The sequence below is a fragment of the Cydia fagiglandana genome, chromosome 1 (assembly GCF_963556715.1).
Source record: "Cydia fagiglandana chromosome 1, ilCydFagi1.1, whole genome shotgun sequence".
In the NCBI taxonomy this organism is placed as follows: Eukaryota; Metazoa; Arthropoda; class Insecta; order Lepidoptera; family Tortricidae; genus Cydia; species Cydia fagiglandana.
This window is the reverse complement of record NC_085932.1, coordinates 29,082,467-29,105,812: the sequence shown is the minus strand read 5'-3', so window position 1 is coordinate 29,105,812 and position 23,346 is coordinate 29,082,467. Positions and strand designations below refer to the sequence as shown.

The 23,346-nt window shown below is 36.7% G+C and overlaps 1 protein-coding gene and 1 long non-coding RNA gene across 3 annotated transcripts in view; both read left to right on the top strand.

Annotated features, from left to right (window-relative positions):
* The window catches only part of LOC134669561 (uncharacterized), a 475,395-nt gene that overhangs the window by 43,933 nt on the left and 408,116 nt on the right, over positions 1-23,346 (top strand). The gene's annotated exons all lie outside the window — the stretch shown is intronic.
* LOC134669439 (fibroblast growth factor 22) overlaps positions 1-23,346 on the top strand; it is a 204,246-nt gene that overhangs the window by 20,359 nt on the left and 160,541 nt on the right. For both annotated transcript variants that reach the window (XM_063527022.1, XM_063527019.1), the window contains exon 3: positions 21,375-21,869. In XM_063527022.1, the coding sequence (XP_063383092.1) occupies positions 21,659-21,869 (211 nt within the window). In that variant the 5' untranslated portion in view covers positions 21,375-21,658. The remainder of the gene's footprint in view (positions 1-21,374; positions 21,870-23,346) is intronic.

Sequence of the window (23,346 nt, the reverse complement as noted above, 5' to 3'; positions counted from 1 at the left end):
TTTATAGATAAATACATATATGCATCCATAACTCAGGAATAAACGTTTGCGTCTATGGGTTTTGTTTCACATCGAATGGTAAAGATGGAGTATTATTAACTGTGATACTGTAAACGTCCGTAAATGACGTCAACGCAACGCCGTATAGCCCAAATGATGTGACGGTTTTCTCAGTCATTTAATGCTCCCAAAAGTTGGCTGGTTTTTCGCCAAGCTGTACAGTGGTGTTCAAAAGTGTATCCATATGGATAGATGACTAGATGTCGACCGTAATGTCTTAATATTACGGTTGTAACTTCTCTTGCACTTTTGAACGCCACTGTACCTGTCAAATTGTCACTATAATGTTGAAACATTTACTGGGTGTGGTAAAAGGTGCTTCAGCGTAGTGCAGTATATTGAATAGTGTTATAAATCATTGGTCAGTATCCGTTATTATCTGGTGCACCACGCTTGGCTGCACGTGTGCTCCTAACCTATGCCTCATGTGCAGATTATGTGCTATGTGTAGAACACACATTGTTGTGATTTTATTTACTTTTTTGTTTTATACGTTGACATCTTAGCGCTTTCCAAGTTACATCCTAAATCTAGGGCACTTATTATTGGCAAATCCCATTGATACTGCTTTTTACTTAAGCTTTAACAATACCTAATTGTTACGAGTATATGACTTGTTAGTTATTGGTGTTATGTTAGCCCGGTTTTGGCCCGGTTTCCTCACGAGGATTTTCTTTGTTGGAGAGCAACTGATAGTATCAAATGCTACTCTGGCTTTTTATTGGTTTTTAAAACTAAATGATTATAGATCGACACGAATTAAGTACGAATAAGTCCCTATATCTTATTTTTACTTTTTAATACTTCGACAGCCAAGTATGCGTAAATAATTCGCATAATATTTACTCTACAATACTCTACAATTTTACGAGCTACGCATACCTGGCGATTAAAAATTGTACTGAAACAGTAGTTTTAGGCTAGTTTTGTAGCTGTTACAATGCGAGATCTAGAATGTAGCAGACCTAGACAGTTCAATAGTCTAGTAAACCTATACATTTATATGTAATCTATAATTATCGTCGTCCTACGTAGCGCGCTGTGATATCGGCCGAGAGAGCTCATTCATTAATTAACTTTCTGCTTTTATATTTGCTGATAGACCATTATTGATTTATTTAGCCCACCACTATTTGACAATGCAAAAATATCACTTACACCTACTATTGTAACTAATCACAAGATTGTTAGCGCTTTTTCGATTTCATTTTGGAACCACGGAAACGCGCTTTCAACCGAAATACCTACTATACAGTACCTATATGGTAAAAAAATATCTATCGGATACATAATTATGGCCGTCGAGTTCTTTTCCAATAGCATTTTTTTATAACTTTGCTTCCATATTTTTAATATTGTTATGTAGATACGTTAGTTATAAATCATTGAGTCCCTATCTACATAGATAGGGACTCGGACGTCCTTATCCTTAAACAAAGCTTAGTTGACAGATTGATTCAGTGGTCGACATTCGTTCAGCAGCTCTCGGCGTGTCGAACTCAGATTAGATTTTAGGTCGTCGCTGCGTTACATGTTACATAACAATTGAATAACGCGCGCTATACTTAGCACACCTGACTTTTGTTTATGCTCACTGTTTATGAACGTTGGCCGAGTCTGTATACTCTGTATACTGCCTCAACCACGTAACAACCGTAAGTGACATTGGGAGACACGTGTTATGCGCACTTATTTTACCAATTACCGCGAAAACCGAAATTCACAAATTGCAGGGATCTTTCTCTTTTACTCCAATGAAGGCGAAATTAGTGACAGGGAAAGATGCCCGCAATTTGCAATTTTATGTAGTAGTACATTTCTGGGTCTATAAGTAACGTGTTTACTTGTTGGATCAGCTATGTTTTTGGTGGCTTTGTGAAATGTAATTTCAAGAGAAAATTAACAGAAACACTAAAACGGGGCCTGGGGCGGGAACACGGTAAACTGAATGGGATTCCATTATACATCGTTTTTTGTTAGCATTAGAAAAAATATAAACAATCTTGACGTGTCTTTTAATTGAAAAACACGTTTTAAAAATAAGTCACGGCAAATATGTAACAATTATGAATCTAATAAAGTCATAGCAATAGTTTATATTTATTTTTAATATTTGTATCTACCTTATAAATAAAAACTTTAATAAAGTCATTTATATTTATATTCTTCTGCTTTCTTAAGTAATAGTAACTGATTTTTAAATAGCGTTTTTCAATTAAAAACATTTCAAGATGGCTTACCTTCTTTGTGCTTCTTTCTAATGCTAAAAAACGAACTTACGGTTGTTTTGTGTGAGGGGTCGATACAGTCCCTTGCAGTAATATCTGTCTTGCATAACGAAGCGCTCAAAAGTATACGACACGGTCTTACGGCTTTTAAAATTAGTTCGTGTCATGTTTTTGTGCGCTTCGAACTTTTTCTTATCTTTTGGATAAATTTGTTGTGTAGGTTAGATAACCTATAGAACATTCTTATCCAAGTTTTAGACAAAAACACTTACTTTTCTGTTCGCAACGCCAGCTTTCCCCGATTTGGTCCGTACCTGGTACCCCTGCCACTGACTTATCACTTATCAACCTTAACACAAAGGTATAAGGTCTATGATAGACAGGTAATATTTATGTACGGTACTTGATTTCGTACGGCATTCGAATATTCGCTCTATTTGCTCAGCCGTACGGCCGGGCGGATCGATTATCTAAAACGAATAGCTTTTCATTACACACTTTACGATCACTTAAATGAGGCTAAAAGGTAGTCCGTTTCTAGAAAACTATTAGAATGAGAAACTATTAACTGATATAGATGTCATATATACGAAAGAAAAAGTGACCAAGGCCCAGAGCTGAAATCAAACCAAAGCCCTCCGCATTCGCGGCAGATACCTAGACCACTCGGCCATCTAAAGTGGCCCACAGATTACCAGTTCGCCGGACGAAATCAGCCTGTCAGATAAACGCAAAAGGTGACAGTTCCGAACAACTGACAGGCTGATATCGTCCGGTAAACTGGTAATCTGTGGGCCACTTAAAGCATTTTATTTTCATATAAGTATTATGTAATTTGTTTTTTTTTTTGTAATCGTATATAGTAGGTTAAGAACCTGAAAAATGTGCTTGTGAACAAAGGTGTTAAGGATGACTAACGTTAGACCGGGTCGTGTCCGGGCCGGAGCTTCCGGCGCTTCATTTTCTATGAAAAGCATCTCGTGATCACTGGTCTGTCATAGAAAATTAAGCGCCGGAAGCTCCGGCCCAGACCCGGCCCGGTCTAACGAGAGTCATCCTTTAGAGTAAACGAGATATTGAACAATTTTGCTACACGATCCAGTAATAGACAATTAGCTTTTTCATGTTTCATGGTTTTCTAAATAACAGCAGCCTAGCGAGCCCAGCAGCGATTATTTGTAACTCACGGTAAAAGTTCAATCGGTATTAGGTATTTAATTTATTTACTGACCATACTTCCTAAACACTAATACACCTTATAAAACAAGGTCCAACGCCGCGTCTATCTGTTTGTGTGTATGTATGTTCACGATAAAATCGTAAACTACTTAATGAACGGATTTTAATGCGGTTTTCACTAATCAATAGAGTAATTCTTGAGGAAGGTTTAGGTGTATAAATTGTTAAGATTTTGTGTAACCCGTGCTAAGCCGAGGCGGTTCTCTAGTTACCAATAAATTAGATAGATACCGTTCGCATTCCGCGTAAGCGCAGATTTGAACCCCGACCCTCTCACGTAGCAATCTAGCAATAGACCAGTTAACGCATCCATACGTTTCAATTAGGGCTATTGACACCCGTAAATCAGGCGCATGACATTCGTCTATTGACTAGGGTAGTATAATTCACAAGTCTATTGACTACCTACACTATGAATACCTACAAGCAAAGCTCCATTGATTCAAGATGTTTAAATTCTGACAATAGTTTCAAATAAGAGAAGCTAGGTATACCTAGTGTAAAACGTTGCACGATACACGTGCGAATAGGTAATTCGCAACTCGTGTCGATATGAAACACTTCTTCGGCCGTGTTTTAATTTATCGCCATTATCGTTAATTCGTTGCGAATTTTCTACTTGATAGTATTAATCTAATAAGTTGTTATAAGAAAGAAAGTGCGTGCAAATTGCTTTCATAAGACTTCGCATAATTAACCATCGGAATAGCTAAATGATTAACAGCCAAATTGGGTTTTTTATACGCCACGCTTTGTGAAATTAGGTTTTTTATGGTTCAATTAATGCTCGCAGTTTGTCGGTGTTTTAATGGTGCTCTAAATACGGTTAATTATTGTGCTTGGATTGGATTGTTAATTGTTACCGATTTCCGTCGCGCTACACAGTTTTAAGACTTTCAAATTTAAGTAGGTACTTTAACACTGATATGACATGACTTGTGTTTAAGTGAGTTAGAAGACATTAGTAGCCTATTAGGTAAGCATATTAGGTAAGCAGATAATGTTCTAAATTTAACTAAAAGGCATATTATATGTAGGTGTCGTTCTCAACCAAAAGGGTCCTCATTGTCGGTTGTCAATACGGCGCTAATTCTAGGTAATATAGCTTCAATTTGAAATCAACCTTATCGACAATGTGGTATACACCTTTTGGTTAGAAAATTTACATAGTATCTTATGTTTATACATGTAATAATTGTAAAAAAATCTTGTATCTATTTTTAATTTAGTACCTAATATGTACTTACTATAAATAGCTATATCAAATTAATTAACGTGGGTAATTAATTAGCTCCATTCTAAACTGAAATATATGTCATATACTAAGAAAAAGTGACCAAGGCCTCCAGTGCCCCAGGCTGGAACCGAACCAGCGTCCTCTGCTATCGCGGCAGGTGCCTGTGCCATTCGGCCACCGGGCCACAGCTGCATAGGTCGAATTTTTCCAAGTATATGCACTTCTTAATGAAGGCTTATGCCGTCCCCTAGCCATCCCTAAATATATATATTATATAGTAGTGTTTCTACTTGATAAAAACAAATTAAAATATTTTCTGAAAATAATGTAATTTGTTCTAATACTTCCAATAATGTCGGACATTCTAATTAGAGATAATAAGTTAAATATTTCAATTGTTTTTATTTAATTTTTGTATTCTGCATTTTTAACAAGTGTTTCTTCAATAGGTACCTACCTACTTGTTGGAATTGGGTTACCAAACTTTTCAAAAATCTTGTTTTTATTTATTTTCGGCAACCATCTAAATATGTAGATACCTATTATATGCTTAAACTCAATTATTGGTTGGTTCTTTAAGTAATCAAGTCCGTTTGTTCTTCTTATAATGCAATAAATCATTGGTTAAATAAGGTAATTACACAATTAAATCTGGTCTACTACAGCACAATGTTAATTAGCTATCTGTAGCGGTCCAGAATACGTGGAGTTACACGACAGCAAGATACATGCGCCTATTACCAATTACTAAAATTTCCTCAGCTGCACAAAATGTACGGTGATATTTTCCATTCAATAGTTCAAATGGTACCTTATGGCGGCTGACGCTTACGTCGCATAGCGCCGCAATAATATTGGAGTTAATAATAGCGTAAGCGCTAACCGCCATAAGGTACCTTTACCCGTGAGACGTCACATATTAACTCACATTTATAGACAGTCCTATCGCGAATTTATTTTATTACCTTCCTTGAAATTCATTTTTAATGTTAATTCGCATTCTAACCTTAAAATATTTATTTACTGATACTACTACTTTTCCGTAAAATTACCAAAAAAATCTTGCTGTTTTATTGTTGCATTCGCTTTTTCCATTTTCTTTTATAAGTTACTTACGCATGGGCATACAAAGATGTCATTTTGAAAGCGGTAGGTAGGTTAGGTACATTTATAACAGATGTTGAAACGATCTGAGATCAAGATGTCCAAACACCTAAACGGTTAATTTGACATCAATTAGTATGTTTACTTTGGATCATTACGTAAACATACTGGAATTCAGGGTCAAAGACCTCAAGTCCGCGAGTCTAGTTTTATGGACTCCGGAAGTCACCTGGTGACCCGCATCAAAACGACCACATCGATAAGTATATTTTGAAGTTTACGCATTTACTAATAAATCACATATGAACAGTCAGAAAAACTGTTAGCTTTAATACACCCTTCGGCTATACCGCGAAAATGGAAGTTCGCAAATTGCGGGCACCTTTCCCTGTCACTCTATAATTACGCCTCCATTGGAATAAAAGAGAAAGATCCCCGCAATTTGCGAATTTTGGTTTTCACGGTAACCTGGATACAAAGCATACATTACGTGCGTCAAATATTATCTAGCTGGGGTGTAATTGTGTGTTAAGTTATCTCGAAAACACGCTTAATTTTAGGAGGCTAAGTAGGTAAGTCTCGTCGGAGAAAATTCGCTCATTTCAAATTACATTTAGTGCCTTCATAAATTGTCCGAAATTGCAAAAAAAAAATCGGTAGATACCTAACTTCTTACATTTTTAGGGTTCCGTACCTCAAAAGGAAAAAAACGGAACCCTTATAGGATCACTCGTGCGTCTGTCTGTCTGTCCGTCTATCACAGCCTATTTTCTCCGAAACTAATAGGCCAATTAAGTTGAAATTTGGTACACATATGTAAGATTGCGACCCAAAGACGGACATGTAACGCAAACAAATGAATTTTAAACATAGGGGCCACTTTTGGGGGGTAAATGAGAAAATTAAAAAATAAAGTTTTTTAAACTATATCGTGTTACATATCAAATGAAAGAGCTCATTATAAGGATCTCAAATATATTTTATTATTAATTACTTAGTTTTTGATCCGACCCCTACGGGTTTTTTAAAGGCAATTCACTCGCGTTTCACATATAAAAAATACATTGTTAAAAATTGAGTACTAATGAACGGAACCCTTGGAACGCGAGTAGACTCGCATTTGGCCAGTTTTTCTATATGAATCGAAATTTTACATTTGTAGGTAATATTAAAGTTTCATTTGTTTCCTGTGAAAATTTTCCCAACTTTTTGGGAACATTCCGAAACTTGCACATCTCAGGCAGCTCAAGTGAAGATTTTTATATAATAAGATTTTATTGGGGGCCGGAGCTTCTGGCGCATCGTTTTCTATGGAAAGCATCAAGTGATCGCCTGTCCTATATATGTCATAGAAAAGTAAGCCCCGGAATCTCCGGTCCGGTCACGGCATGGTCTAACGTGATCTTTTAGCCAACCATCCTATTCCATTGTATTAATTTCATTTAACCGAAAACATTAAATAACGATAAAGACCAATGATTCAATAAGCACAGTTTAAGTGATTCAGTCTTCATAAAATACCTATTTGTCTTCACACAGAACACGGCAGGGGATCACTTAGATAGTACGATTAAGCCCCTCATCTATCAAACTAAAGCAAATCTTTGATAAAGTGCGTCTGCGCAGGGTAGCGCTAGTACAGAGACGTTTTAGTATTTCTGATGCGCTAAGTTTTCCACTTTATGATTATTAGAAGACTAAGGAAAATCGCCGACTTTTTTCCCTGCAAAAGATAGAACACATTAATTTTAATTTCGAGAGGTTGTTTGTATATTCAACAAAGTTTATATTTATTTGGAATAAAAGACATTATAAACATAAATTAGCTTAAATCAGCTATTAATGATAATAATTAATGTCACGAGAAATGACGAAAGTTCCTATTTAAGTAAATTCTGATGTGTTGAAGTCAGTTCTCAAGATCTATTAAATAAATGAAAAAATACTAAACCTAAAAGCTATGTAAGTATTTTGACACGTACGTAGTCAGCCACTAAATACTTAGGTAGGTACGGTCAGCCAAGAAATTGGTCTACCACTTTTCGATTCTATCAATCAGATGATACAGTCGAAAAGTGGTAAACCACTTTCTTGGCTGACTGTACATGACAGTTTTAGACAATAGATAAACCATAAATTATCTTACCGTCTCGGCATAGTCTAGTCAACTCTAGTCTGTGGTGGTTGCGTCACAGATTAGTCATTTCTGTGACTTCAGTCAGCTGGCAGCTGGCACAGGTACCCAGGTATTTCAGTTGTTTACGCGTCACGTGGCGGCCCTTAACGAGGCTGTGACATCATTCCGCCCGTTTGTCTTAGGAGTGAGGCGTTGGCTTAGGGCTGGTCCGATGACCCTGTTCCACCGGCCTACTAGCTAGATTCAGGCCTTCTACCAAAGGAGTTGGACATTAAGTTACCACCCCACTTGTACATTGCGGTTAGAAAACTTAATTATTTCACATTCACCGTTTCTATCTTTGGATTTCTACATACCTACCTACAGATTAGGTACTGTAATCACCACTAACTACAGATTTATTTGAGATTAAGCATAATTCAAGTTTTTTAAATAAACTTTGTTAGTTGTCAAATGACGTTTGTGAAATTTGAGGATTTGTTGTTAATATTTATTCTTAAGAAATGCAAAAATAATTAAACCAAGTTTTTCGTCCACTGCACAAACTATTGACCTAATATCTCCAAACTTCCTGTAACCTTTGTATAAACAATACTCAGTAGTTCATCAGCGCCGGAGTGGCCAAAACAATGAAACTACTGTGACTAGAGAGAGTCGTAAGTGTTCATTAACATCGAGCGAAAAGCCACAAGACAAGTAGCCATTTGAAAATGAATGATCGTTACGCAACGTGTCAAACAACTTACTGTACAAATGTATCACCTGTTTACATCCACAAGCTCGCATTCCGTTAGTTTTATAAACTAAACTCTAATATCATTAGAACAAAGTTGAGAATGAAATAGTATGTATACATAGATACGATCGCCGGTTATCGGTGTGAATTCAAAGTTAAAACACTTAAAAGGTTCGCAAGTGTACTATAAAAAGAACCTATTAAAAAAATCATTCACACCGAAGCGAGAATGTTTGGGTCAACAGTCCCGTTCAGGTGTCGTTCTATATTTGAAAAAGCAACGGGCGACGCTTTTTTCTTGAATTTTGGCATTGTGTTCAGCCAGTAATTAGTTCTCACACGTGGTGCGCGAGCGGGAGAGGTTAGTTTTTTAACACTTGACTGGCTGTCAATATTTATTGAGTAGTTTTTTGTTTTGAATTTAGAACAGGACCGTTATAATTTAGTTTTTTACCAACTCAAACCAGATTTGCCCTTTACTTGAATTAAGAAGCTGCCGTTTCGTTTCGTTATACTACTTATACTCGTATTGGTACTAATAAAAGTCTGGTTGATATCAGGAGTAGGTTTGAAATTATATATTATAATTTCATCCTTTTAGTGCGATGATGCCAAGTGAATCTTCAGAATTCTTTTAGCGACCATGTTGGATTCTATAAATTAGTATCATTATTATTTAGCCAAACCGTTAAAAATGTTTACAAGTATTACCATGTTTAAGCCAGTTATTATGTTTATCTAACATTAAATAGGTCTAAGGTCAAAAGGGGAGTGTAAGGCAAACTGTTTCATAAATATTATAAAATTATATAAATTATATAGTGCCATTTTGCATTATTTTTTTTGACCTTAGATTAATAGCTTTCTTGACACACATAGTACACTGTTCTATTAAATAATTATGCTCTAAGCTAAGGGCCGGTTGCACCAACCACAATTAGCGGACCGATCAACATCACTTCCTACTTCCTATACAATAAAATATTGCGACTCTGACGGCAACAGACGATTTGGTAGAGTAAACAAAAGTAGAGTTGGTTGGTCAGGTCAGGCATTCAAGAAAATATATTTAACCTATTAACTTCAATGGTTAGGTAGCTTACTAAGTTACTGATAATATATATTTTTTGACTACGCTTCATTCATTCATTAGTTCATTACAGCAGTAGCGAGGCTGTCAAGCCAATTAATTACTTACTGTCATCACGTCTTGCCTACATGTTTGTCCTAACATCACTATCCCACACCACCTATCATCTCGCACCCATTTGTCAATGTTATAAAAACCGGGCAAGTGCGAGTCGGACTCGCGCACGAAGGGTTCCGTGCCATAATGCAAAAAAAAAACAAAAAAAAGCAAATAAAAAACGGTCACCCATCCAAGTACTGACCACTCCCGACGTTGCTTAACTTTGGTCAAAAATCACGTTTGTTGTATGGGAGCCCCATTTAAATCTTTATTTTATTCTGTTTTTAGTATTTGTTGTTATAGCGGCAACAGAAATACATCATCTGTGAAAATTTCAACTGTCTAGCTATCACGGTTCGTGAGATACAGCCTGGTGACAGACGGACGGACCGACGGACGGACGGACGGACGGACAGCGAAGTCTTAGTAATAGGGTCCCGTTTTACCTTTTGGGTACGGAACCTTAAAAACTGGCAAACATTTCAACATGTCACGGCTCCAAGGTCGCGGGTTCGATCCCGGCCTGGTCGTAAACCCAAATGCCTTGATTAAATGTCAGCTATGGCTGTCGTGATGTCATTGTCTAAAAACCAGGGCTAGTAATTGGTGCCAGATGTGCGTGTTATAGTTTTTAAAGTATACCTACTAAATGTAGCGGTTGGGATTGCGAGCTCTAGGCATAGGTATTTCTAGGCATAGGTTTTTAGGTAGGTATAGGTAGAACAGTCGTTTTTTAATTTTATTTCAAATTAGCGTCAGCCGGCGACTGCGTCTGCGTAGAATTGGAATACCTATTACCGTATGTCGGGTCAATACACGATTACTTAAAAAACCTCCCTACTCCGCTTTTTTTCATTGTCAACCCAAAAAGGACATATAACTATGTCAGCTAATTTGACCGTTATATTTGTGGTTAACTTATTATTTTCCATGTTCATATTCATGTACCTAGGCACTCTAAATAAACAAATTGTCTTAACCATTTATAAGTAGTTATAAGTGATATTTATCATTTTTGAGTTTTTTGACCCATTTATCAACCTTACAAATGGGATCAATAGTGGTATTGGTGAACTAAGGTTGTGGAAAAAACTAACTTCAACTAGACAAAGTGCAATGCACTTATAAAACACAATTACTTCTGTTAAAAAACCTCAACTCTGTTATTAGGCCGTAATAAACTATCATTGGTTCCAATGTAGAAGTAATAAAAACGTTTCGCGAATTAGTTCAGCTAAATATTCGAATTAGGAATAAATAGTTCAGACAATTTAGAAAAATTGCATGTGTAGAGTGCTTGAAAAAGTGGTCAACGTAGGTATAATATAGTTGGTAGGATATTATGAATATTAAAAGTGTCTAAGGGCTCTAAAAAAGGAGCGACGTTAAGTATCTTGAAATTATTTAAAAGAGAAAACAATGTTCTTTGGGTTTAGGCCGTGCTTGGCGTGGCAAATTAAAATACATCAACTGGGCCTAGCCAAAATGACAATCGTTGATAAAACATGCCAAACGAAACTTAAATAATATATGGAAATAGACACGTGACTTTTCGTCGCATTTGTCATTCCGATACGTTTTTGTTTATTTTTATTTGGCGTTTGTCGATGTACAGTCACCTGCAATAATATGCTCTTCAAAGGCCGCAAAAATAATATGTGACACGCGCTTATGGCTTTACAAATAAGATCGTGACAGATATTTTTGCGGCCTTCATTACGTATCATATTGTTGCAGATGACTGTACGATTGTCATCTTGTTTTTCTGCAACTGTATGTTCGACTTAGTAAGTAGTGGATAGACTGAAGATGATTCACTATCGTGAAGTTGATCGTAGAATAGTCGGCAGATTGCCAACGAAATTACCTAATGACTTAATTGTAATCCAATAAAATGAGTCTGTAGAGCTTTCGATTCTGTAAGGCTTAGGTTATATCTAGTGGCATGAGGGTTTCTTTGCAAGATCGCCTGATAGAAGTGGCTTCTTTGATGTTATAATGACACCTGTCTCGTGTTTCACTGTCGTAAAAATGCCTGTTGTTCCGTAGAGACGGGATTACTGATTACGTTACACTCACATTTAAATATATTTAACAAAGTAATTGTTAGAACGTGACGGCTACTATGAGAGACAGTGAAAACGCGATAGTAAGCCTGCAAATCATGTTCAAATGACAAATAAAATAACACAATAACTGATACAGGAACTAAAATACAAAGCTCATAAAATTGGTGCTAATCGCCTAAGCTACAGGTTTTTTTTTAAAATCTAGATATTATAAATCCCATTCCGTTGACCCTCTCTAAATAAAATACATACTTCCATTGAGTATGCCGATGATCTACAGAGGACGAGTGCGTGATCTAGACTCGGCGCGCGCGCAAATATCGATGCTAAATCTGTACCGCGCAGACTAGATTCACCTTAAAAGACAAATGTCGTAAGCGCCTTTGACCTACAGCAACGTTTGACGTTATTCTGTTCGACCAGTAAAGCTGACCTCGGAAGAGGAACGTCGGAAGCGCTTATAGGTTTTATAGTGACTTATGACATTATTTTACTGGATCATTGAGTTATGTATTGTCAGATGTCACTACCGCTTCTGGTTTTCGGACTAACGAACGGTTATTTTTATACTGTAACCTGTTTTAGGATCCCTTTTTAGGGATTAAGTGCGGAGTGATGGGTTTAAAGTGTGTTTTTCTTTTGTATGTTTGACGAGAACTCGTGTCATGTTTGTGTTTAAAAGCTGTTTAAGATTCTGATTGATTCACATATGCAATTTATATTGTTTGTGTTTTAAAGATTAGGTAAACTTGGTCAAGCAGATCTTGTCAGTAGAAAAAGGCGGCAAATTTGAAAACTGTAGGCGCGAAGGGATGTCGTCCCATAGAAAATTTGAATTTCGCGCCTTTTTTTACTGACAAGATTTGCTTGACCAGCTATAGTTATTTTTAACATTCTTGTTTTAGACTACTGGCCAGTTGCACCAACCACATTTAGCGGACTGATCAACATCACTCGGCAGTCAAGTATCCCATGTGATCTAATTTAACGACGGCTACGGTGACATACGGTTTGGTGCAACCGACCTTAAGAACGGTAGAAGTGGCTAAGGTATAGGGGAGACCGAGGTGAGTTGTGACAGAGGAGAGTTGGAACATCGTCGATTTTTTGGAATCTATTAACTAGAAACTAGGTCGCAACAGTGCGCGTTTGTTAGTTCAAGTTACGAGCTAACAAATGCACACTGTTGCGACCTAGTTTCTAGTTTCGACGATGTTCCAACTCTCATCTGTTACAACTCACCTCGGTCTCCTCTAATCAATTCATCACGCCAAACATTCAAAGTTTTAACTGCAACTGCACAAAAAGGAAACATCTAAATAATAATAAAGAAAAAATCTATTTAAAATGATGGATACATGATGAATAGATATAATAATATTTATTTAATTCAGGCAACAAGGTTATAGGCATTACCTTATATGTCGTACATATATTTTATAAACTTAAAACTAAACTCTAATACATAGGAATATAATATGATCACTTTATGCCTGAATTTCGTTTAAGTTCTTTGATCAGACAATCACTGTTAAACTGATTTATTAGTGAGTCTGAGTATAGATTTTTTTTTTTATTATGCATGGGTTTACTCATGGCCACAGACTAGCCGAGGCGTAGACGTGGCCTACGATGGAGCGAGCTCGCCCAGAAGGTGCCTGTTCACTCTTGATTTGAAGGTTGCCGGGTTATAAGAGCACGGAAATATAGACGCCGGCAAGGAATTCCATTCCTTGGCAGTGCGCATAAGGAAAGTAGAAGCAAAGCGCTTAGTGCGAATTGGCGGAATATCTACCAAGTAAGGATGGAAACCGGCCGTGCGTCTAAAAGTCCGATGGTAGAATGGGGACGGTGGAATGAGCTCGTGTAGCTCTTGGGCACACTCCCCGAAGTGCAACCTGTAGAATACCGACAGGCTGGCGACTTTCCGCCGATGGGCCAAAGTCTGAAGCTTAGCCGTTAGCTTCTTGTCGCCAATCATCCTCCTGGCTCTGCGCTCCACTGAGTCCAAAGCGGCGAGTTGGTATTTAGCTGAGCCATCCCACAGGTGGCTGCAATACTCCATACACGACCGGATACAAACATTTTTAAAGTTCTGAGTACCAGATCATATTAGGTACAGTGTTTTGTGGGCTATCAGACTATAATGCTATAAGAATGCATCACTTAACACTAATAGTTATATCAAACATGCAGCTTGCAACAAAATTATATCACGCCATGTCAAATTCGCGCGTGTCAAATAGACGCCTGTCGATCTGCTGACCCCGGTCACCAACAGGAACCAAACCCGAGTAGCATATCTATAGATCAAAGAACGAGCCTATACAGCGCGTCTATATTTGTGGCTGGCGGCTGCCAAAACTTGGCGAAACGTCATCTTGGAATAGACTCATATTTTCTAGTTTCTCATGCGTAGCTTTTGTTTTTTTTATGTTTGTCAGGGCATTGACATTTTTATCTGAGATTGCAAGAAGCTCGTATGCACTAGCATGCGTTGTTAGGTGTAGATAAATGTTATCTATAAATGTTATTACTCGTAGAGCAAATTATTTAGATAAATGTACCATCACGCTCCGCTATTGATGCCCGAGTGAGGACTCTACGAAACGACTGGACTAGGTAGGTAGCTAGCCTCTTCTCTATACCTACATGATCAATATAGGCTTCAATATGCCTCAATAGGCAATAGGCTTCAGATGTGTCCCAGAGGTACGTAATGGGCATTTCTCACGAACGCGCAGCGAGATATCTCAGTGAAAATGAAAATGAACACAATATTTTTCTAATAAAGAAATGTAGGTAAGTACGGAGTCTCGTGGCGCGAGTCCAACGCGAACTTGACCTCTTTTGCAATTCGAGTCCAGTAGCCCACTCTGGATTCAATTATCGATGTGATAGACAGAAGATACAGCAAATAGCCTTTTTTAATAACGCTCGTTATGACATCTATAACCGCGTCCATATTATACAAGTGTGCTGTGAAATTGCCATTAAAGTCAATAAAAATATTCAATTTAGTGTTTCTATACAATTTATTATTTTGACTATGTAAATTGTACATGTATTCTTAGACTATTCTTAGACTTTGCTACAGTCGTTTCGATAAAATTATAATATTCATCATGTTCGACAGCTGTCACCATCAGATAGAAAAACGTCAAAACTTCACAGTATCTGATTTTAATTTAGTTACGTTATATGTTGTACCTACCTACGTATAACCAACCCACCCCAAGTCATTTAGGAATAACGTTCCATTTATCTATTCCACTTGACTACTTTTTTAAATAGCAAGCACCCCTCTATTTTTTCGTCGTAATATTCAATAACTACGTGATCTGCGACAGTTGGTAGTGACACTACAAGAAGGGTGATAGGGTGTCATATTTTTATATAAAACTTATCTTATAAGAGTCTTATATGATTGCGCTTGGCTTGACTAAGGAAATTTAAAAAAAAACATAGATATTTCAATTTGTTGCCCCTCGTTTATAGGAGCGAGGAACAATGCAATAAATTATTGAATATTTGGTATCCTCTTTTGAGAGTGAATTTTTTTAAGCTTTATTTATTTAGTTGACGCATGAAAACGCGATTATCCCGCGGTTTCATTTAGTTTAAATCCTGTTATTTGTAGAATATATAGGTTTATTTAAATTATATTTGAACAAGGCGTGTAATAAAATAAGTCGGTATGTTATATACTTATATAAAATAGAGAACGATGACAAATACACAGTTTTATCACAGGAAACATAGGTATTTAATTAAATAATTAATAATCACTGCTTGCTAGTCCAGCTAATCAGTAAAAAAACTGGTAGGTATACATTTTAATTACAAACTAGTACATACTCACTCCAACCTAATAAACTAACGTAATATCTATCTAATACCTAATACCTTTAAACGAGCAATTCTTGTTTATTTATTTATTTATATGTATATATATTTCGGCGATCTCGGAAACGGCTCTAACGATTTCGATGAAATTTCCTATATGAGGGTTTTCGGGGGCGATAAATCGATCTAGCTAGGTGTTATCTCTGTGGAAACGCGCGTTTTTGAGTTTGGTTTTTATATATTTTCCCAGCAGAGCTCGGTCTCCCAGATATGTGACTTACCACGGATAAAGGTACCTTACGGCGGTTGGCGCTCACGCTATTATTAACGTCGCTCGCTCTAATATTATTGCGGCGCTATGCGACTTAAGCGCCGGCCGCCATAAGGTACCTTTTTCCATGGAACGTCACATATTATGATGTAAAGCCACATAATTTAAATTTTAATATAAATTATGTGGCTTTACATTAAATTACAATGTGCCAACGTTTATGTCATCAAAATAACTTTGAAAAATCACACAAATTTATCATCACTCGTTGCTTTACCAAGGATACACGGTTATCGAAATAAAAACTAGTAGGTACGTTAAAAAAACCGAGTTAAAAAATTGGAATAACAATAGTCCATCAACAGCTCAATTAATTAAACCACGCATATGCAAAATAACACATGAATCATATATCACTAGTATTTTGTGTGAAAAATTGGACTTTAACTACAAGGGATAAAGTCCTTTTTATAAAAAAAATATTAAATAAAATACGATCGCGCGAACGTTAGCGTTTGGGGTAATAAACAAAATTTCAAGTGACGTACCCATCACGTTCGTGCGTGATTTATAAACACCATTCAACATTCTCGGATCAAAGGCCCTTTACTATTATATATGTGGGATTTGTCGTCAATTAATTTCAGAATATATATGTCTATTATACAGAATGACGTGATAACTGGGGATTGTAAATAAGAAGGACTTTAGTTGTTTTAAGACGGCGATTTTTCTTGTTTTTATACGATTTGTTCGTTTTTTGACAGAGAATAGAAATGAGAAGTGAAAGATAAAAATGCTACATGTTGAAAAAATCGTAATATAATTTTAACTTGCTAAATTAAAAAGGTAAATACGTTAACATTGAATCCGCCGCTCGCCTATCTACAATAATTAAAATATACATAAAAGTACCTACCTTTTTAAATATGCAACATTTTTCTCATTATTATAATCACACGTCAATTCTACAGCCTCTGATGTTTTGTTCATCGCCATGAGAACTAGGTAATCTTTAGGGTTCCGTACCCAAAGGGTAAAACGGGACCCCATTACTATAAGACTCTGCTGTCCGTCCGTCCGTCCGTCCGTCTGTCACCAGGCTGTATCTCACGAACCGTGATAGATAGACAGTTAAATTTTCACAGATGATGTATTTCTGTTGCCGCTATAACAACAAATACTAAAAACAGAATAAAATAAAGATTTAAGTGGGGCTCCCATACAATAAACGTGATTTTTGACCGAAGTTAAGCAACGTCGGGCGGGGTCAGTACTTGATGGGTGACCGTTTTTTTTTTGCCTTTTTTTGCATTATGGTACGGAACCCTTCGTGCGCGAGTCCGACTCGCACTTGCCCGGTTATTTTATTTGTATTTTAAATGTCTTTTAATAAACAATACTGTTGATAACTTATTGATCATTTACGTGAATGTCTTCGGTAAACAACTTCAAACAAGCATCGTTACAAGCATACTTAGTATGCTATAAATTTCTTCGAATTTCAAGGCAATGTCTTTTCCACTTAATAAATTATACAAATAAACTAATGTACGTTAAACAATGTCCATTTAACCTTGACCCCTATTATAAAAATACGGGTTATGCTTCTTCTTAACGACATTTCACTCGAAAACGCATAAAAAAGTCGTTTGAAACGGGTTCCTGTCAATGAAAGATGCATTAGCACAGACACAGACAGACATAAATCTTGAAAATAAGTAAGTAAGTAAGTAAATACTCTTTATTGCACCACAAAGAAAAATAAAATAACAGATTTACAGTGTAAATAATGGTAGCAACAGGCGGTCTTATCGTTAAATACGCGTTTATAATAAGTTAAGATTATAATAGGTCCGGAAATCGCGACACAGATACATTTGATACAGATACAGTCAGTATCAGTATCAAAAAGATACCTAGTGACGGTCAAAATGGCCAAATATATCGGGACATATTCTAATTTATATTCAAACAAAGGTGTGTTATGATACAACAGACCGCTTTGGTCGTCAAGTCATATTGGATGTTGACTGTACCTACAAAATTAGCACCACATATATGTAGAAAGATAGCTGTGACGACGCCTCATGCATAATTAGTTGGGCAAGCCTCCGTATTTGGGTGTACTCACATTTCTCCCGGGCACAGATGGGGATAGGCACTTCATATAAATCATTCCCATTTGTCCCTGCCTTATGTAAATCATTCCCATTTGTTCCTGCTTTATGTATGGCGGTAGCCACGTGGAGCGAGGACAAACGGGAATACTGTAGTAGGTATTATTTGGCTTGGTTTTTCTGTTAAGTGGGAAGTTGACCTAACTTAGGTAAGCCATTGGAAATGGGTGTTCACGACACTCAACCAATCCTTCAAATGCAACTATAGAACATGTGTAGAACATTCTGGGAGAATGACGCATTTTTATTATGATTTTCCTTGTATAAAGTGCATAAACAAAACATCAATTTGTTTACCCGATTTACCAGATAGTTAAGAACAATTTGATATCGATCCCGTATCGAAGACCGTCATTATGCCGTTAAAACGAGAATCAAAACGATCGTTTATTAATGATAATATTGATATTATGCCGTTTTTGGACACTGGCTTTACACCTTGATGTTATTAACTGTGGATTTTACGAGTATATTTTTGTTCACTTGGGACATCCAGGGTTAGCTAATAACTCAGAAGTTATACCATCACAATTTAACCCTGTGTTAATTAACGGTTAACTCCTGAGTTAGTGGCTAGTAGATGGCGCAAGAAGCACTTAGGTTTTGAGGTTTAGTTTTAAGTTCTTATTATTATCTCCTTTCTTTTTTGTGTGTTTTAAGTTAGCTAAAACATTAATCATTAATTTGATTAAACTGTGTTTTTTGTTTTGTTTGTGTGTCATTCACTAAGTCCAATTAATTGATTTAGAAATGTCAACGTCCTATCTTTAAATGTCTGTCGATTTTTACTATCATGACATTTTTTTCAAGAAATTTCTTTTCTCTATCTATTGAGCCATCATAATAATGTTCTTCACATACGTCAGAATTTAATTAAGATGCGAAAACTTATAAGGTAACATATGAGTAAATATAGTTCTTATGGTTAATAACGCGTTTCATTTACGCACTTTCTCAACACGTAACACCATATGTTCAATATTTATTGACTTGTCGCCGCCATTATCTCAATGTACTTCGTAAGGTTATATAAAGTAAAGTTCTGCTCGTCAAAAAGCGTATAGGATATGTGTAGGTATTAGATTAGCCAACGCTCCTCAGCTGTTTCACCTTAGTAGTACTAAATTTATTCTGTGCCTTAGTATAGAAGTTGAAGGGCCAATATGGAAATAACTTTTTTGCATCTTAACACAAATAGTTAAGGTTTATTTTCGTCTGGCAAGTTCACTTTTGACTGGAGCTTAATGAAATTTAGTTTGAAATCCGAACAGATTGACGAAGGCCTACAAATTAGTTGACCGTTAGTGGTCAATAAAGTCAAATAACGGAATTTTAAAAGACATTTTTATCTTATACTGTCAGCGTTGTCGGTATTACGTAGGTAAATAATCTTATTATTTAAATAACTAATATTACTACGATACATAATTACATACATAATTAAGGAAAACGGACTGCACTGAGTTAAATATTTTAGAAGTAGGTATTCAATCGTAAATTGGTTTGTTTGAATTGACCTCTTATTTTAAAATTAAATACAGTATTTGTTTTAATTAGCGCCAGTGACTATACATACCTGTCATTTTAAGTTTTTATAAAAAAAAACTTGTTAAAACTAAACAACACAATCTAAGAACGTTTCTATGCTTCCGAACGGTTCTTATCTTTCAGCGCTTTTATGGTTTTTGATATTTCTAACACGATGTTCTAATCATAATTCTATCGCAACCGAATATGGTTTAAAATCGAATGGGACTTTATCAATTGTTTTTCGTTGGCAGCAATGTTTGCGTTTCACATATGGGCTGTCAAACGAAGCGTGTGATTTCGACAAATATCAGTTTTAAAACAAAAACGAGCTAAATTACAAAAAGCTTACCAGGACATTCAACTTAAAGGGCTTCGGATTAAGATTGAGATTAGCTTACGTGTATATTGCTACGTTTAATACCTTTTAGTTTCATAGATTATTGACAATTAAACGGCAGTGTTTAATACGTTGACATTACGTGACATGCCATTCGTAATGTTTGGGCCTAAGTGACCTTCGTCATTTGACCTGGTTACCTGTTTCGCGCTTACCATATTACTACGCCTTTTACTTAGTTTTTTAATCCTTATCTAAGCATTCCAAACTTCTGAATTGAATGTTGTTCTAAAAATTCCTACGGCCAGTCTACAGAGGCACTATTTTTTTAGTAGCATTGCCACCAAAGATCTGTGCTTTTTACTTCTAGGAAAATCTAGGCATAGTTCGGTCCTGACCGGTTTCAGGGTTTTACAGTGTTGACCTTCATTGAAAACCTAAGGGACAAATCTGTCTACCATCTTTGCGTTCACGCTCCTTTTGCATCCTACAAGCAGTGGCTTGGGATCCCAAGGTCCACTAATATAAAAGTCGAGTCATATTTCGTAAACATATCTTTTTGACGACGTAGAACCCCTGACCTGACCTGAGGTCGAAGTCTCACAACTTTCCCATTCGGTTACCATTTAAATTGTTTAAATCGCGATATATCGCCAGTTAATATGTGATTTATCAACTTAGTACGGAAAAGTCGACAAGAAGCCAAGTAATATAATATTATTCTATGTAATAAATCAGTAACTGATCCAAAGCGCGGGTTACAGTGGCAGGTCAACCTTAAGATAACACTTAATTATAATTTTTATATCGATTGAACAGTCATTAATAACCAATATGTGGCAGATAACGGTGTCTTGACGCAGTTAATCATAACATGTTGTCATATCGTTTGGTTCAGTAAAATATAATATTAACTACATTCATTTATTTGTAAACAATCTGCTAAATATAAACAGGGCATGAAGATTTAATTACAAAAATACATTAAACCGATTTGAGTTCTGTAATGTTAGGTTAGGTATACAAGATTATTAACTATGTAGCACAGTAATTCCTACTAGAAGTGTTTTATAAGTGTTTTTAATTCCTGCGTTCAAGGTTTTTTTCGGATAAACGGCTAAGCTTACAATAGATCTCCTGGCCTGAACTATAGCTTACCTACACACAATTCATAGACATTGCATTAACATGCACCAATATTTTTGTTACAGATCGTGTGAACGGCCGCAAGCTGGCACGTTTGCGGTGGCGAGTAAACCGAGACACCGAAAGTATCACAATACTGCGACCACGTTACTAAATATGACTGCATTCACATGTCACAACCGAAATCGAAAGCGCACAAGAGATTGCAGTTAATTTGAAAGTATCAGGCCCCACGTTGGGCGCCAAAAAAAACCCTACACAAGGGAGGATAGTATTGGAACTGCGTGCGGGTTATGAGTGGTCGTGAGCAGTGACGGCGCCCGGGCGGCGGCCATGGGCGCGGCGCGCGATGCGCCCGCGCACGCTGCGGCTGCTCCTGGCGGCGCTGGCGCTGGCCACGTGCGCCGCGGCCCCCGCGCCGGAGCGCGCGCAGCGCTCGGCGAACCTCAGCCACATCACCGGGACCTCGAGGAACATACAGATGTTCCTGAAGAATCGATATCTGCAGCTGCTGCCGGATGGCACTGTCAACGGCACCACAGACGTCAACAGCGTTCACAGTGAGTACTTAGTTTAATCTTTAGACTTTTTAAGTCTTTTTACACTGTTGGGTGTCCAGTACATCTAACACAGCTGCAAAAGTGCATACCAATTTAGATAAATGAACATAATGTATAAAGTGGGTATAGTTGAAATATTTAAGCTCATCGTTTTATAATATGAGCTCTCACAGTCCGAAACAGTGAGCTTAAAAAAATAACTATACCAATACACTTTTGCTTGGAGTACAAACAGCAATTGGAGTCACCAATATTTGTGCGAAAAGACCTTTGACTTTATTCAGCAAATTGGGCCTAAAGTCCTTTGAATGTTTGAATCATACATCGAACTAAATTTATGCTGTGGCGAATTGCATCAAACTACAACGTCCAAGTTAAAATGCGTGAACTTTTATCACTGCATGAATTACTGTTATTGAGTTTTTGGTATAACCTACTGCCTTAGAGTCACCCCACAATAGCGTCGTCCAAGCGTCGGCGTCTAGTCAACTCCATGGTTGCTGCTCAACGCAACGTTGGAGCAACTGCGTAGGGACGCCATTTTCCATAGCGCTGACTAGACGCCAACAACGCTCAAAAGACGCTAGTGTGGGGTGGCCCTTAATTTTAACAAGCTAATTTGAATAGAATAAGATAGGGTAAGTACTTACAATGAGGAAAATTAACTAGAACTCTGCCAGCAATATGAATATTGTAGGTTGATTTTGATTATTTTATTATTGAATTAGTTAAACGATTATTGATGTTATATCATCATAGTTCGTTTCGAATCGGTCGTTTTGTAGGTACCTATATAGGTATCAAGCTAATCAGATATTTAGAAGACAGGTCAGGACGTGGATGCACTTGTCGATTTATCCACAGAGCAGGATATACTTAATGCCAGAAGCTATAGGTACTTTAACTATAATATATCTTCTATTCTTGCATATTAAACATTTGAAGTTCAAGGAATGTTGAGACTATTTAAATGAAATGGGCTATAAAACCGTCACTTTAAAATAACGATTATTAAGAGCATATACAAATCGTTAATCTAACACTAATTGCAACAATACCACGAATTGGCGGCAAAAAGTTAATAGTAGAGCGTTTATTTGACATCTTACTTGTACCTAATGAATGTCTCACGATGTATCTTACATACTTAAATAAATATCTTCGGTTTTGGTTAGCTACAATTTGAGCCATATTATAATTGTGTTAGAGGTGATATTCCTTCTGAATCCTTATTTGACTTGGAATGTTTTTAATAGTAACTTGCGTTTTGAGTCTATTATTTATTAACACAGCCTAGACAATTTTTTTAATAATAGTGTGTGTGGCATAACTTATGTTGCTGTTAATATAAAAACAGGGTAAGCGTGTATCTGAACTGGATTAAACCCGAAATATTTGGAGCGAATTAAAATGTGTTTAACATTAATCAAAAAAAATCTTTAAACCTGAATCTCTAGACCTGGTAAAGGTCGGGTCA